This window comes from Desarmillaria tabescens (genome assembly GCF_030435595.1).
Source record: "Desarmillaria tabescens strain CCBAS 213 chromosome Unknown EV420scaffold_96, whole genome shotgun sequence".
Lineage (NCBI taxonomy): Eukaryota > Fungi > Basidiomycota > Agaricomycetes > Agaricales > Physalacriaceae > Desarmillaria > Desarmillaria tabescens.
Window position 1 is genome coordinate 95,204 of NW_026848395.1, and position 17,687 is coordinate 112,890.

General features: G+C 48.9%; 1 protein-coding gene across 1 annotated transcript; it reads right to left on the reverse strand.

Annotated features, from left to right (window-relative positions):
- Positions 1 to 2,701: 2,701 nt before the first annotated feature.
- On the reverse strand, positions 2,702 to 3,824 carry EV420DRAFT_1736124 (uncharacterized protein; the record flags this gene model as incomplete). Its single annotated transcript, XM_060480031.1, has 6 exons — positions 2,702 to 2,893; positions 3,038 to 3,041; positions 3,193 to 3,232; positions 3,442 to 3,453; positions 3,637 to 3,698; positions 3,808 to 3,824. 6 exons carry the CDS (start codon positions 3,822 to 3,824, stop codon positions 2,702 to 2,704), a joined length of 327 nt encoding a protein of 108 aa, XP_060322980.1.
- Positions 3,825 to 17,687: the final 13,863 nt, after the last annotated feature.

Sequence of the window (17,687 nt, forward strand, 5' to 3'; positions counted from 1 at the left end):
TGGGACTTGGGAGATTGTTGAGAAGCCAGAGGGAGCGAACATTGTAGGCTCAAAGTGGGTTTTTCGGCTGAAAAAGGATGCATTAGGAAGAGTGGTGTGTTACAAAGCGAGGCTTGTTGCTCAGGGCTATTCCCAGGTTGAAGGCGTCGATTATTTTGACACTTACGCTCCAGTTGCAAAGCTGCAGTTGATCCAAATGATTCTTGCACTTGCTGCTCACCTCAATCTCAAAATCCGTCAGATAGACATCAAAGGAGCATATCTGAATGGCACACTCACCAAGGATGAAAGGATCTATATGCGTCAGCCTCCTGGATTTCCTCTTCCCAATGCTACTGGCAAAGTCCTCCACCTATGCAAAACGATCTATGGGTTAAAGCAGAGCGGCCGTTGTTGGTATGAAGCCTTCACAGCCATTTGCTGGGAGACTTTGAGGTTGAAGCGGTGCAGTGTGGATCAGGCAGTCTTTTACAGACAAGAGGGAATGGATATCATTGTCATTGCCATGCATGTTGATGACTGCACCATTGCCATGACGATGATGCAACTGATTGCAGAAGTCAAGGAGAAAATCGGGACCAGAGTTGAGGTCATTGATCTCAGCCCGATTCACTGGCTACTCAGCATTGAAGTTATCCGGGACCACCAAAAGCGGACCTTGTCCCTTTCTCAACATGCCTACATCGAGTCCATCATCTGCCACTTCCATCTTGATGATTTGAAGCCCGTTTCTACCCCCATGGACCCTCATGTCAAGCTCTCCAGTGCTCAGTCCCCTACTACCCTCGAGGAAATAGCCCAGATGCACAACATCAAATACCCAGAAGCTGTTGGTTCTCTCATGTATGCCTTGCAAGGTACTCGTCCTGATATCACCTTCACCATGACAATGCTCTCCAAGTTCTTGAAGAATCCAGGTATGGCACACTGGGAGCAGTGCAAACGCGTTTTTCATTACCTCAAAGGCATGCTGGACTGGAAGTTGATGTTTGGGGAGACTGACCGGGATTTGACTGGCTGGGTGGATGCTGATGGCAGTGAATCCGAGGAGCATCATGCCATCACTGGGTATGCCTTCCTTATTGATAGTGGTGCTATTTCATGGAGTTCTAAACAGCAGGAGCTCATGGTTTTGTCGACAACTGAGGGGGAGTATGTTGCAGCGACTCATGCAGCAAAGGAAGGTCTTTGGCTTTGTAGCTTCATCTCTGAAGTATTCGGCTCACTTATTGATGGTCCGACGACTCTGTTTTCTGACAACAAGTCTGCTATTGCCCTCGCGAAGGAGCACCAGTACCATGCCCGCACCAAACACATCGATATCTGTTACCACTTTATTCATTGGGTTATCGAAAACGGCTCGATGTGCCTCATCTACTGCCCTACTGAGGAGATGCTAGCTGATACACTCACGAAGGCCTTGCCTAGCACCAAGGCAAAGCATTTTGCAGTCGAGTTGGGACTACATGCGACTTGAGGGGGAGTGTCAGAGTGGCAAGTATGCCCATAGTCAGGCCCGCTTATACCCAAAGATTTATTTCTGTTTCTTTCTTTCTTTCTTACATACATGGTTGTATCCACAACAGACTCCGTAGCTACATATAGTGATGTACCTACCTACGTGCACCTCAGACATGTTCTCTCGTATCCCAAGTGCAAGTCTGAGGTGAGCTTTCTTGTACTTACTTGTGTCCAGACATTCTTACTTACATTCACTCATAGTTACTATTATTCTAGGTGAATAGACATGTTCTCTCGTATCCCAAGTGCATGTCTGAGTTACTATTATTCTAGATAACTACATCCGCACTCTAACATTTTATTTACAGCTAATTATATAAATAGAAATATCGAAAATAGATATACTCCACCCCAGGGCCATTTCCTCTCCATGATGCATCAATTGCATGGTCACTAATTAATATTCTGAGTCAGTCATCCGAGTTAGTGCTCGGTAACATGCTGCTCATCCTGCTTGGCAAGGTCTAGAGTTGCCACATCATGCAGAATATTCCTTCTAATTAGCTCCTTGTTTTTGATTCCTCTGTCGTGGACATCGCTAGTAAGCTGGTACTTTTATTTGGTTGCTGTGCCACCTTTTCTTAGTTCCATATTTCATTCTGGTTACAGGATTTCTCTCATGTCAGCCAAAATCCCCTCAGGGGGCTCAGACTGGGTGGTCCTCGGTTCTGAATGACATCTCTCAGTGATTGCCAGATTGGCAGGGTTTGCACATCATAGATCAATGTTGTGTGAAGTTCCATTAATATATTATCTTCTCAGTGTATTTTATTTGAGTGAAGCACTGCTGAGGGATGCATAGGGTGTGAGTTAGGCACTGCGACTTCACACTTAAATGACACCAGCATGCCGTTCTAAGTCTAAGCCATGCGCTCCACTCAGATTAATTTATTATATGCTGCCTCTGCCTCAGTATGTGCCACTCGATGCCAGCTATGCATTAATATTACTTAGTGGGTTGACACACATTTGAACTCATAGAATTCGCAAAATTACATGTATGCATGCATTGCATGCATGTCACTGTATAGCATAATACCATCTTATGGCAATGTATATTGTTGCCATGATATACATGAAGACAGAAGTTCCAACAAGGACTTTTGTCTGACATCTATGAGGAATGCTGATCAAAACTACACAATTACTCTGTCAGTCATGATCTCATTGGAAGGGTTCACTATGCACGAATCTTCCACAGTAAATCTGTCACTAGTGCAGTGTATATCCCTAGATTGTAATCAGTGATTTGGCAGATATAATTTGGAAGGTAAATTGCATTGTGTGCTAGGACCTTGATGATAACTGCATTGAACCAGGAGTCAGACAACTGCATTGTGGCCACTTCAACAGATGCAAATTCTGAGTCAATCTGCGATATAGCATCAAGCTACCTGTCATGATATTGAGAGGGGAGAAAGTATCTGGCACTGAAACAAAATATGCAAAGTTTATGAACATGTCGAAGAGTCAGTAAAGCCACCATCATTTCTAAGCAGAAGAATGGCCAACTTACTATCCTGAGAATATGAATATGTGACTCACTGATGAGAGTGTTCAGTTTCCAGACCACAGTACTATTCAGATGCACAGGCCTTGATCATTTCCTTAGGGATGACCAAAGAATGGCTGGTCATACTTTTCTTGTGCACTGTTTTCATGTAGACTTACTTCCTCATGGATATCTCAGAGGATTCAGATATCTTTGAATCTATTAAATATTACACTCATTCGTCATTATTTCTCATGGAAGATGAATTCAAAAGACTTATGTGGTCAATGTGATCATTCTCAATTCAATGTGAGAGAAACAAGTTATTACAGGAGTCCAAGGCAATGCAATTCAATTTCCTACACACCTCAGTTCCAAAAACCAAACTTCATAATCAATGGGATAACTGTTTGATCCACATTGCTTACCATGATACAAACCTGAAATGATGGACTCAAAATTCTAAATGTAGTACATTTCAAAGTGACAAATTCATCCTGATTGGAGGATGAGTGTCATGCCAGTTGTGGAGCAGAAAAAATAGACAAGTGCTCGGCCAGATATCCTAAATTTATTCCACAGTAACCTTGAGAATATTATTTCCTGTAAATGCTATGACTCACTGACTACAAAATAGGTATGGATGATTGTGGCATGATATGACCAAATGGTGCCCAGTCCTAGTCTAAAAACATATAAATTATAGATGTCACCTTGGTCACCTTGGCTAAATTTCTTGCATTCATTGATATGTATTCGACTCTTGGAATTGCCATTTAGCATAGAATCAATACAATGTAATGATCCCCATCATGGATATTGTAGCATAGGTAGGTTTTTGCAAGGATCCACAACTCAATTCCATATAAACAATGACAATAGTGTTTCCCTGCAAAAGCTGCAGAGAACCCTAAATAGGATAGTTCTTGAATAGGAACAACAGGTCTGAGCAGTATAAAGGAGGACTCAAGTGGACTAACAGCCACACCAAATTGCACTGGGACCCAGAAGACCCAAAACATTCCTGGGGAATGAAATTCTTTTCTCTTTTCATCATTGTTGTTTGCTCTATGGCTGTGGGCATTCATTTCACATCCTGCATTCAAAGAGACTGAAAACATTTGTGACATACATATGGAATCATGACTCATCAAGTGCCCCATCAATGTATGCCAAATCCCACCCCACCAGAGGTCTAGCTCAAATGAGGGACTGTTTATAAGCACTTCCACAGAGAATAGGCATGCATCTTGAGGGAGAGAGCTCTAATACACAAGCATGGATTATGGTTTTTATTAGATGGGAAGGGGTTGAATGGCATAGGCATAATGTTGTGGATGAGGAAAGTTTTAATTCAGGCAGCTATATGATTCCTTGTTGACATTATGGCACCACGAGGTGTAAGGTGTTATACATTGATGATGGTGACCATTAAGCACAAGCACAGTTAAATGGAACAGTTTTACTTGGTCATGGTTGATTGACTGTCATATCCCTCTGTGAATGTAGCTGTTGTCATACTGGGCAATTGTGGGACAGGAGGAGAATGCCAAAAATAGCATATTTGGCCAACCCGCAGTGTTTGCCAAGTCCATATCAGTATCTTGGTCTCTTGATCACTCCCACTCATGCCCATCATCTCCATGCCTGTGCTGACCTCCTTCTCACTTGTGGCATACCTTATTTCCACCATGACTTTAAATTTTAGTGAGGGGTGCAATCTTTTTTGATGACTTTTTCATGATGAGCTGATACCTGTGACATACATATGCGTTCCTCTGGGTTATGAGGTGCACAGTCTATTTTTGCTTCACTTGTTGGCTCATTTCTTGTTGCATAGTTCCTTTTTCTGGGAACATTGTTATGGATCTGCCAAAATCCAGAGATGTGAGCATGAGGCGAGGAGTGGTGATCGAAGTGAGGTAAGAGTAATTAAAAATGATGTACATCATTAGAGAATATAATGGATTCTGGCAAGGGTTCATGAGGAGACCTGAGTGGTCCGGTTTGCGAAATAAAGGAGATCAGTAAGCGCAAAGCAATTACTGAGGGAAGTGGCCGGTAAGTGTGGAGCAATTACCGATATAGAAAGCCTGTAAGTGCGAAGCTATTACAGGACGAGGGTGAAGGCAAGCACTAAGCGTAACTTTTGGGTTGGTGTCAGAAAGCACTAGGCATATCCAATTGTAATGCACTAACTTGGATTGCTTGATGTTTACCTCCAAACTGTCACTCGTGTTCAGTGATTCAGTATGATGGAGGGCGTTGCAAACACTAGGTTAGGGATGATAGTCCTTAGTCCTTGAAGCAGGGAGTTTCTGCGTGAAAAGTTAGGAGTGTATAACTTTAGCCGAAGCTGGGGTGTAAGACCACAGCAAGGCTACACTAAATACATTGCGGTATTTACTAGTATGTACTGTCCTAATGCATTGCTGTCTTCTGTATCATATGGCTTTGGTATGGTAGAAGTCCTCCTGTGAATGTCAAGGTGTCCATCCATATGGTGCTTGGTATAGGAGAAGCGCTCATATGAGTAAGAAGACTAGCACCCGTATGGTGCTTGATATGGTAGAAGCATGTCATGAGTCAAAGGACTAGCACCCGTGTGGTGCTATCTTCTGAGGAGCATACGTGGCATTCTATCCATCCTAGGATGTGATCAGAGTCGACCTAAAGAAGCGTGACTGGGTGAAGTAGGGTCAGGCCCCTAAGAGCATGATTGGACCCATGGGCCATCAAACGGATCATGCATGTGAAGGAATATTAAGGGTAGGGCCCATAGAAGTATGATCAGATCTATGGGCCATCAAACAGATCATGCATGTGAGCAGTGATCCAGGGACCAATCAGGTGGGAGGTGTTGTGGCAATGTCCTGGTGATGCGGTGCGAGCATGAAGCACTCCTGTGAGTAAGAAGGGTAGCATCTGTATGGTGCTACCTTCTACAATGTATGGCAGCAGAGCCCATGACAGAGTCCAAGTGATGTGGTCCATGGCGTGAGGTAATGTGGTGTGGGCATGTGACTGAGTGGGTCATGAATGATACAGATCAGGTACAAGGAATGATGATGAGAGTTGAATGACAAGTTGCCCAGATAAGATAAGATAAGCAAAAAATAAGGGTGAATTCATGACACCAATGAGTTGTTCAGCAAGTGCTAGGTGTAACTGAGGGTCCATGCAGTGAAGGTGTCCTTAAAGTAGTAGATTGGTAAAAGCTTTTTTTAATACAATGTTATCTATGAGTTTAAATACTAAGGAAAGGTTTGAGTCATTATTATTATACAATGCTCCATAATATTCTAGCATTAGTAAGAATAATGTAGAAAGTAAGAGAAAACAAGAGAAAGTACAAGCAAGTCAGTATTAAGACCGAGAAGGCTGAGTACGGGTATATGTTGACTCATGCACTGAATCAATGGATACCCAATATCCATAACAAACATCCACCTGCCTACTTCTCTTAACTCTGTTTCTTCCCTGTAGCAACAATGGGTATTTCATTTTAAGTGCTATCTCAACCTTACAAATTTGCACCAGATGGAGGTGCAGACAGCGGTCAAGCGTAGGGGACCTATTACAACTTTACCCCTATTTTTCTTATCTTATCTTATCCTTATCCCTCGGAACCCTGGACCTACCTATCTTATCTCTCAGACCCATAATATTCCACTGGCACACCCCTTACCCATTTACCTGGTTGCTGTCACCCCAGTTCACAGCTGCCGCATCCCGGATGACCAACGACCTGCATGCACCATCATGCTTCTTAGTAGTTGGACAGAAGTCGACCGCTAGTTGAGGGCGGTCTACGGGAGGCAGCCTATTCAGACAGAGTCCCGTGCAGATGCAGGTGATATGCGCTCTTTACTCTCATTCGTCAGGAGTGCACTTCTTTTAGTGTCCTCACTTCTCATTCATTGAAAGATGCACTTCTCGCTGCATGCACCCTTGTAGGAACTATTCTTAGTATGAGTCTAACATGTATTTAAGCTAGCCTATGCTGTGGCCTTAGACCCCAGCTTCGGCTAAGGTTATATACTCCTAACTCTTACAAGCTCCTTGCTTTCGCTATAAGTGACGCCTAACTTCTTGCAATCTACCAACACCTCTCTAACACTGAATCACTGAACACGAGTGACAGGATAGAGACCAGCCTTGGCTTAGATTAGAGTTAGTGCTTAACAGGACCACCATGGTAGACGTGTTCTGAGAGGCACCAGATGGCCCTCTGATTGATGGAGAAAGAGTGGAATACACTCATGGGAGGAAGTATGTATGGTTTGCACTCTGACTATTGGTGTCAAGTACTTATATCATTTGTGCAGCATCTTACCCTCCATGTCATTCAACCCACCATCTGCCGGTTTCAACAACACCTTATGTGGTGCTGCATGAAACACTTCACTCACTACAGCCTATTTATTACAAGAGGCATGACAGACAACATCGAAACCAAGTATAATGGGGAGGCTGGTCTCAGAGAGAATGCATTTTGTTCAGATGTCATGGGCTATAGAGGCTCTGGAGAGAGGTATGTGGCTTGGAATGAAACTGTTGTCTTTGTGACTGATTTCATTTGAAGATTGAGATAATGATAATCTCAGTCCCATAGCAGTTTGTCATTTTACTGTCAGTTCAGCAGTCTGATGAGTAGATAGCTCTCTGCAGTACAGACCTCATTATGTTTCTGTTAAGGAGCCACAACAACTAATAAAACCAACTTCCTTCCTTCTGAAACCATGTGTTGCTGAAAATTCTGTGTTTGAATATTGATCTCCCATGGCAGAATTTTATGAAGTATGTTTTGAACTTGCACATGCATCTTTGGCTCATTGTTCATTCAGTAACAATTCTTCAACATCATTCTATGCTGTAAATCACAATACAGATAAAACATTGCATCACCAGTGCTGGTCATAACTCTGACTAAGCATTCATCCTCCTTCACTGAATCCAGCCTCTGCAGCCTGGTACTCACTGGCTACATACCCACCCAACTCAACATCCAACCCTGTGCAGTCACAAGTCAACCCAGTCATCATGAAACTCTGCACATCTGGCATTGTCTTCATCACCGGCACTGGTGAAGGCTCTAGCTGAGCCACTGCCCCCTCCCTCCCCAAGTCCAGCATCCACTGCATTGCCCTTGCTGGAGACATCCTCAACCCACCCCATGCCATCACCTTTGAGTCGAAATCACTGAGAACCTGGATCTCATTGGAATAATCTTGCAAGAACCTCATGTTAACTGCTGTACACCCTTCCAGATGAGGTCAATGGTGTCAGTCAAACGAGTATATTTTGTGCAGACAATGAGAACCAACATGAGATTCACCTCGATACCTACTGAGGACTAGTGATGTGCCAGCCCGGCTTAGGCTCAAAGCTGTGGCTTGGGCTCGGCTTCCACTGGCTTGGGCTCATCAGAACTTCAAGCCCAGCCCAAGCCATCAAACAGGGCTTCGCTGAGGCTGGCTTGGGCTTGAGCCCGGCTTTTTAGTGGTGGTAGGTATACAACTATGGGGCAATGTAGCACTAATTGGAACATAGTTATATCATTGCTTCGATGTTTAAAGACTTACTAGGGACCTGTTAGACTTCATCTAGGGCAGCAGGCACATTCCAGAGTGAGATTAATAGCATCAGCAAATATGATGTCATACCAGGAGGTCTGTTTCCGTGGCCACCACTGTCTATGAGGATACCATAATTGGTCCGAAAAAAATGCCTACTAGTAGTGATAGTTATCATACCATGTAGAGTGGTGTTATACAGCTGAAACATGAAGGATTAAGACCTTTACTTATGTATACAGAAAGCCTGGGGCTTTGGGCTGGCTTTGGGCTTTCAAATGTTACGGTTTATTCATTTTTCTTTTCCTTTTTTCCTTTTCTTATGCATTCATGATTACGCTATGATGCGATGCCTATCAGACAGTTTCCACAGTACTATTTTTAGCTAGTCATCGTGTATTTAAGTGATGCCTCAGCTGGTCTAAACCCCAGCTTTGGCTAAGGTTTAATCTACCTAACTCAAAGCTCACTTGTTTCGCGACTATCTAAGTTCGCTCCTGACTCCGTCCTTCGCCTTTGACCTCCTTGAGCATCGACCACCAAAGTGCGAGTGGCGATCCTTGGTTGATCTAAGTCGATAAGAGTTAGTGGCTAACATTTAGCCGAAGCTCGACCCACCTTGCTCAGCGTCACTTCCGAGAAAGAGCGCTGCCCAAGTCTTTTCAAGAAACGATCCCCTATCACCTGACCAGAGAGGTCATCGCCTTGCGTTCGTGAGGGCAGTATCGTTACTGCTAGCATATTGCGAGTGGACCGACGGAAAGGCGCCTTATCCACCATTGACCCCATATTCTTCCTCATCGCGGTAGTCATCTGGGTAACCCCTTTCGCCCTACTACTCCAACTTGCAGTAGTCGCCGAAATACTTACCTTCATCCTCCATGATCCTATCCGTGCGGTCTTTACAACCGTCATCCTTACCTTTATCCTCACGCGATTAATTATCGTCGCACCCCATCTAGCGGCGTTACTAGTTGCGTTGTACAGCGGATACTTTCGCCTCATCTAAAACCACGAAACCCTTCCCTATAGCCCTAAAGTCAGCATCATTGTTAGCAGTCATACTGTTGGCTTTGACTGACCCCTCATTTGACGACGATACACTGTTGATGACCAGCTCCAATTACGAGACCGACCTCAACCTGATTATCGCTACTCTAGCCGCACTCACTATCCTTGCCTTGACCGTCGTATGGTCCATCGTAGCCGCCAGACTTACTCAAAAATAAGTCAACGGACGGATGCCCTTATCCGATGCCATTCCCGCAATCTCCGCCGTTTTTATACTCTTTTTCTTGTCCATCTTCTTGTACCAGATTCAATGGTGCTGCCGCCAGCAAAGACGCGTGCGGGCACAACTCCCGTTTCACTATATCCCCACAACTCCGGCGTATCCGCCACCAGTAATCTTCATTCCGGCCGCGTCCCAACAAACTCTACATGATGGCCGACCCATCACACCCAGAGGACTTGGAGAGTCCCTCTACGGGTCGTCGCAGTCCAACTCGGGATCCTCAGGATCGAGCACAGACTCCTACAGAAGCGCCACCGAGTCCGACGGGTCTATCGACATCACAGATACCTGGGGCGTACTCCTCGACCGAGGAGACTCGCCCATTCCAGGCCTCTTCGCTCAGTCTCCAGTCACAGGCGAGCCAGGAGAAGAAGGAAGGAATCTGGAGCAGAGCGAAGAAGAGGATGTCGATACAGAGTTCGAAGGAGACGAGCTCACTGAGCTCGAAAGAATCAGACTCGAAGACCTCCTCGGTGACCTCTACCCGAACGAGGAGGAAGATGCAACCTATACCGGAGATGGGTGGAGCGGACGTTCCCAGAACAAGTGGACAGACGCAGACTGGGGAGCCGAGCAGCGAAGATATGCCAAGGGGAAGGGAAGAGACGACTTCAACGAAGATTCCGGAGAGCTTGCCCTTGGGGCCTCCACTGCCACAACCACCCATACAGATGGAACAGGACGAGTTCCAGCGGCTTGGGATGCGGACAGGGGCCCCCCGGTCGTCTGGCATCCCCACACAAGTTGGGTCTACGCCGATAACAGGGAAGAGGCTCCTGTGGCCAGAATCGTGCCCGAGCGAGAGCCTGACCAGATCCCTGAAGACCCCGAGACCCCAGCGCTCGCTCCCACCATCCCCTCGCACGAGCCGACGGATAGGGAGCTTTGGGGCAAGTTCCCAGAGTACGACACCGAGGAACTTGGCACAATTGCCAGGGCCGGAGACCTCGCCGACGTCCCCGATTTTGTCCCTTCAGTCGCGTCGCGAGCCTTCGCCGACCCCGTCCCTGCCTCTCAGCGTCCATGGCCGCTCCTTTATCACACGTACGTCGAGTCCCTCCGACTCCCTCAAGATGCCCGGAGCACCCCAGAGCTCGAGGCCCAAATGGACAGAGGAAGAGCGCATGATGCACGGATACGAAGGGCTGAGGAGGATGCCCTCCAAGGACCCGATGGTTGGTGGGACTTACCCCTCGAGCCCGATGCTACCCCAGCCGAGGTCGAGAACCGAATACGCGCTGCCGCTGTCAGATACTCCGGAGCCGCAAGACGAGCCGGCACCGATCTCGAACAAAGAAGAAGAGCCTGGAATGCCTACCAGGCGGAGATCAGCGACCCCGATTCAGACATTGGGAGGTGGAGAAGAAATAAGGAGCTCGATCAACTCGCCCGAGAGAGAAAGGAGGCCGAGGATGCCAAGTCGCCCCCCAAACCGGACCCTCGAACCGACGGTAATGGCGGCGGTGAGGCAAGTTCTCGTTAACGGGCCCCGCCCTCGTCCCGACATATTTAACCTCCTTCCGTGGCATGGACTGTACGAAATCATGATGGAGGACATGGAGAAAGACCCGCAGTGGTTATTCTCCGAGGCGGGAGAAGATTACCGAGGAGCGAAAACCATGGGGGACGTATACCTCATGAAAAATATCCTGGAAGTGGAGACGTGGCATCGAGCGGCCATTGTATGGAACATGGTGAACCCGGAGGGTCCGCAACCTGGCTGTGAACCGTATCGATGACCGCAGCCGATGCCTAATCCCCTTGATACCGCAGGGTTCTTCCCCGACAACTTCTTCGCTGGAGCCGGCGACAACGACGAATACGCGGATGCGGGAGCAGGGACATCTCATCCCGATAAAGGCAAACAGTCCACGGTACCACCGCAACCACCCTCCGTCCCACCGACGGGCCCGGCCAACCCTCGAAACTTTGGAGGTTACCCGCCGCCAGGAGACAACCGAAACCTGCGGTCCCTTAGTCGACCCCCTAAGCCGCTGGTACCTCCACATGTGCCGTCCCCACCGGACCCGATTCCCCCCTGGCAGCTGGTGCCCGGAGCAGTAAACAACCTGTGGAACGACGTGAAACCCAAGCTAATCACGCAGCCGGAATACTTCACGGGGGTATCTTCGGACATTACCCGATTCCTTCACCATTGTGAAGTCTACTTCCAGGTCTTCCCAATGTACTACACGATGAACGACGAGGGACAAAACCCCTATCGTATCACATTCGTGCAAGGATACCTACGAGGGGAGGCACAGCAGTGGTGGGTCGACCAGTATTATCGCTACCGGGATCCACAGGGCCATTGGAGATTCCCCACCTGGGCGGAATTCTCTCATGACCTCACGGTCCAATTCCGAGAAGTGGCCGAACTCACCATTTGGAAGGCGGAATGGAAGAAGGTCCAACAATCGGACTTTAAGTCAGCCGTTGAGTTCTTCGCGAAGTTCGAACGGCTGGCCCACAAGTGCGAAGAATTCGGGGACGAGAAGCAGATGTTCGAAGCGGTAGAAGCCACCATAAGGCCGACGGTGCGGAATACGGTTATGCATGGGGACAACGAGCGCCCCACAACCTACGCAGAGTGGAAGGCGTGGGTCCTAAGGATTGACGCCAATTATCGCTACGGAGTCGCCCAGGGATTGGGCAATAAGTCCTCCCAGAACAGTGGTTCTGGTCGAGGCAATCAAAATCAGTCATCTTTGAAGGGTGGTGGCCAGGGCTCGAGTGGCGACAAGAAGGACGCCACGGGAACGACTTATGGAGGTGCCGGGCAGCCGATGGAGATCGATAAGCTGTGCAGTGATAAGCGGTGCTTCAAGTGCGGGAATACCGGGTGGAGCTGGGACCATAAATGTCCGACGGATAAGTCGAAGTGGCTCCCCATCAAACTCCCTCCCCGCAAAAAGCCCAACGTCCAGCGCCTACGCCAATTGCTCGAAGAAGCTGAGAAGGAGGAGAACAGGAAGGAGATGAAGATCGAGAAGGTCAAGGACGACAAGTCGTCAAAAGACCAGCCGGCATCGAAGAAAGCGATTCGACAGCATCGGCAAAGGACTTAGTTTCATCTGGTGCGCAACCCTGTACTATTAGCCGGACTCATACCACGTATGTAGGCACTCCGTTCGAGCAATATATTAATATTTTTGCCGCGTTAACCGTAGAAGAAGCTAAGGATGAAGAATCGCAAAACGATGACGGCGTAGGAGGGGATTTCCGCTGCTCCGCGCAGTCTGCGTCCAGCACTGAACCCCTAGGGGCCATCTGAGCTCAGGAACCCCCGCTTGACCGCACAGGGAAAGCCCCTCGAGGGCAGAGCCCCCTAGGTATGAGTCCGACTGCACCCCAGACGTGGGGAGGTCACCCCGGAGAGGGAGAAAGGTCGACAACCCAGCCTGCTGGGCCTGCGTCTTCGACTGTGGAGCCATCTGTTCCAGCGGGATGCATCGGAAAAGCAGCTGAGGCGGTGAACCCGGACGACCACCTTCACCCAGAAGTCACCCAAACGACAAACAGTGAAGACCGTATGGGCGAGCCAATATGTGTGCCCCCGTGAAGGGTTACCTGAAGTACCGCCGGGGGTAAGGAGAGCCGTAAGAGAGGATCCACCGTGGAGGTTACAACGCCGCGCACAAGCGCCCCAGGCCAGGGCCGAACACAGGGCAGCGAGCCCTCCTCCACCACTTCGACGGAAGGCGCCCAAGTGCCGCTGAGGGGCCCTCTTCGGCCCAGTGACCAAATGCCGCCTCGAAACAAGACCCACCCCGTGTCGCTGGAGGAAGTAGAAGACGAAGAAGCCCACTTACGGTCCGACATACCGGTTGTCACGCCAAGGAAGACACCCTCACGAGCCCCGTCCCTCACCGCGACCCCCAATGATCGGAAGATCATCGCGGAGATGTACTACGAACCCCATGGAATCCTCTGGACCCGCTGGGCCTTACGTATTGCATGAGGGGAGGCAGCAGCGTGAGCCATACTTAATGGGTGGATACATCCCCGACGGAGGGAAGAAGTTACCGACCAGTTGTGTCATCAGCTGGAAGAACAGACGGAGACTGCTGTTCAGGCCAGGGAGAAGTGGCACTGGATGGAAGACTTACAGAAGCCCCCGATGTACATACGAGGGAGGAAGGGGCGCAATGTCTCAATAAAAGTTCAATTGGAGACCTTGGACACGCGAGAAACCCATGCAATAAGTGCCTTAGTAGACAGCGGGGCTACCGGCAGCTCAATCGATCACGCTTGGGCCCAAGAGCACAGCCTCAATCTCAAGAAGGCTGCTCGGCCCGTACCCGTCTATAATGCCGACGGCACCCGAAACAAGGGAGGGGACATCACGGAATACGCCGAGGTGAGACTACGTATTGGGGACCACGTGGAGTGGATCGAACTAGCCATAGTGGATCTAGGCTCCACCCCACTATTCCTTGGACATGACTGGCTTCAACGTCATAACCCCCTGATCGATTGGGAAACCGGAGTGGTTACCCTCACCCGATGCACATGTCGCAAGATCCCATTCTCCTTACCCGATACCGACCCTTCTGCGCGATGGGAGGAGTACGAAGAAGGAGACACCATCCTGGTCATCGACTTCGAAGAAGCCTTCCACGTACGAGCCATGGGGACTAAAGCCAATGAACTGGCGGCCCAGGCTCACGCAAAAAAGACCGCTAAGTCCTTCGAAGAGATCGTTCCGGAGGAGTACCGTGAATTCAAGGACATCTTCGATAAGGAGAGTTTTGATGAACTACCACCACGGAAACCCTGGGATCATGCTATCGAGCTCATCCCCAATGCCAACGCCAACCTTGACTGTAAGGTTTACCCGCTCAACCCAGCCGAACAGGAGGAGTTAGACAAATTCCTCGACGAGAACTTGTCCACTGGGTGCATCCAGGCGTCGAAGTCTCCCATGGCTTCGCCCTTCTTCTTTGTGAAGAAAAAGGATGGGAAGCTACGCCCGGTACAAGATTACCGTAAACTGAATGAGATGACGATCAAGAATCGTTATCCGTTACCTTTGATCAGAGAGTTAATGGACCGATTAAAGAAGGCCAAGTACTTTACCAAGCTGGATGTACGGTGGGGGTACAACAACGTACGGATCAAGAAGGGGGATGAGTGGAAAGCGGCTTTTAGAACTAACCGAGGGCTCTACGAACCCTTGGTAATGTTCTTTGGTCTTACCAATTCTCCAGCGACGTTTCAGTGGATGATGAACGACATCTTTAAAGACCTGATTGCGGCAGGTGAGGTGTCGGTGTACCTGGATGACATCCTGATTGCCTCCAGGACCAAAGCAGAGCATAAAAGGATTGTACGAAAGGTACTCCAAATACTACACGAGAACAAGCTCTTCCTTAAAGCCGAGAAGTGCGAGTTCGAGGTGGAGGAGACGGAGTATCTAGGAGTAATCATCAGCGAGGGAAAGATTCGCATGGACCCCGTCAAAATTGCGGGCCTGCTAGATTGGCCAGTTCCTCAAAGGAAACAAGAGTTACAGTCCTTCCTAGGCTTTTGCAACTTTTACCGACAGTTCATTCGAGATTACAGCAAGCATGTCAAACCCCTCACCCTACTTACCGGGAAACAGGAATGGAAGTGGGGAGAGGCTCAGCAAAAGGCCTTTGAAAAACTCAAGGAACTGTTCCACGAGGATGTGGTACTTGCAATTCCGTTAGACAATGGCAAGTTCCGCGTTGAAGCCGACTCGAGCGAAGGCGCGGTAGGGGCGGTGTTGTCCCAATGGCAAGATGAAAGGTGGTGACCGATCGCGTTCCTCTCCAAGGCCCTGTCGATCACGGAGCGCAACTACGAAATCTATGACAAGGAGCTTTTGGCCATTATGATCGCTCTCGAGGAGTGGCGCCAGTACCTCATGGGAGCGAGGGAAGATTTTGAGATCTGGACGGACCATTCCAACCTCCAGTACTTCCGCAAGCCCCAGAAACTCAACCGAAGGCAAGCCCGATGGGTGACGGAATTGGCGGAGTATCAGTTTACTCTACACCATAAGCCAGGGGCGCAAAACCGTAAAGCGGACCTCTTGTCACGAAGGGCGGACCATGATCAAGGAAAGGAGGATAATCGTGATGTGACCGTTCTAAAGGCTGAACATTTTAGAGCCTTGGTCATGCCCACGGCCGAGGAGTTGCATGAAAGGATCAAGACTGCTACCCATGACCCCCATCACTGGGACAGGGGGATTTCGGACTCCTTAAATCACGAAAAGGGAATCTCCCGAAACCAAGATATGCTGTGGTACGACGGACGTATCTACATACCGGCCGACCACAACCTGCGGGGACAGGTCATCGCTCTCAAACACGACCACGTCACCGCAGGCCATCCCAGTATTGAAAAAACCAAGGAACTGATACTTCGTGATTATTGGTGGCCGCGAATGCGTCGGGACGTGGAGGCATACGTAAAAGGTTGCGACACCTGCCAAAGGACCAAGGTGGACCGCCACCCAAAGAAGGCTCCCTTACATCCTAACGAGGTACCCACTCGTCCCTGGACTCACATTTCGGTAGACATGATCACCAAACTGCCAAACTCCAAGGGTTTCGACTCTATCCTAGTGATCATCGACCGCTTTTCCAAGACGATCATCCCCATAGCGTGCAATGAGGAACTCACCTCCCTCGGCTTCGCTAAGATACTGAGGGACTACGTCTATGTGCCCTATGGAGTGATGCCAGAAAAGGTCATCTCCGACCGCGGCTCGGTCTTCGTTTCCAAGTTCATGAAGGAGTTTTACACACTCATTCACGTCGAAGGAAACCCCTCAACTGCCTATCACCCCCAGACGGACGGCCAGACGGAAAGGGTTAACCAAGAAATTGAAAAATACCTGAAAATGTTCGTCAATGACCGACAGGATGACTGGAGCGAGTGGTTGCCGTTAGCAGCCTTCACCCACAATAACCGCCGGCACTCCTCGACCGGGTACTCCCCGTATAGAGTAGTATTCGGAAGGGATGGTCAGGTTATCACTGCAGCGCAAAGACCCACAGTAGTACCAGCAGCAGCGAAACTCGTCACGGAGATAGAGAAGGCCCAAAAGGAGATGAAGGTATCCCTGGAGAAGGCGGCGGAATCAATGAAAAGGGCTTACGACAAGCATAAAGACGCAGCGGTCGAGTACAAACCGGGAGACAAGGTGTGGCTCGATACGACCAACCTTAATCTCCCATGACCTACCAAGAAGCTCGGGGACCGTCGCATAGGCCCCTTCACTATCCTTTCCAAAAAGGGAGCGTCCGCCTACGAGTTGAAACTGCCGACGGGCTGGAAGATTCATAATAGATTCAACGAATCCCTTCTAACCCCATACGTCGCACCCGCATTCCCCAACCAGCCATGCCCTGAGAGGCCACCCCCAGAGCTAATTGACGATGAAGAAGAATATGAGATCAAGGAAATTGTCGAGCAAAGAGATAAAGTAGTCGGCCGCGGACGAACTCGTCGAACGATAACCAAGTACCTCATTAAATGGAAAGGCTACCCGATGGAGGAAAACTCCTGGGTAAAACGATCCAACATGGCTAACGCAGAGGAGTTGGTCAACGAATACGAGGCAAAGATCCAGAGGATCCGTTGGGAAATCAACAAATATGGCAAAATGGTCGGAGTGGATGATAAGATACCGCCCACCGCCAAGGCGCCTTACCACCAACCAGATACTCCTTGCGCCACGGACATCGAGACTGTTTTTTCCTCCGAGTGCACGAATCCGTGACACTCGAGCACCCAGTCATCAATCCAATTACCAGAACTGACAGAGGAA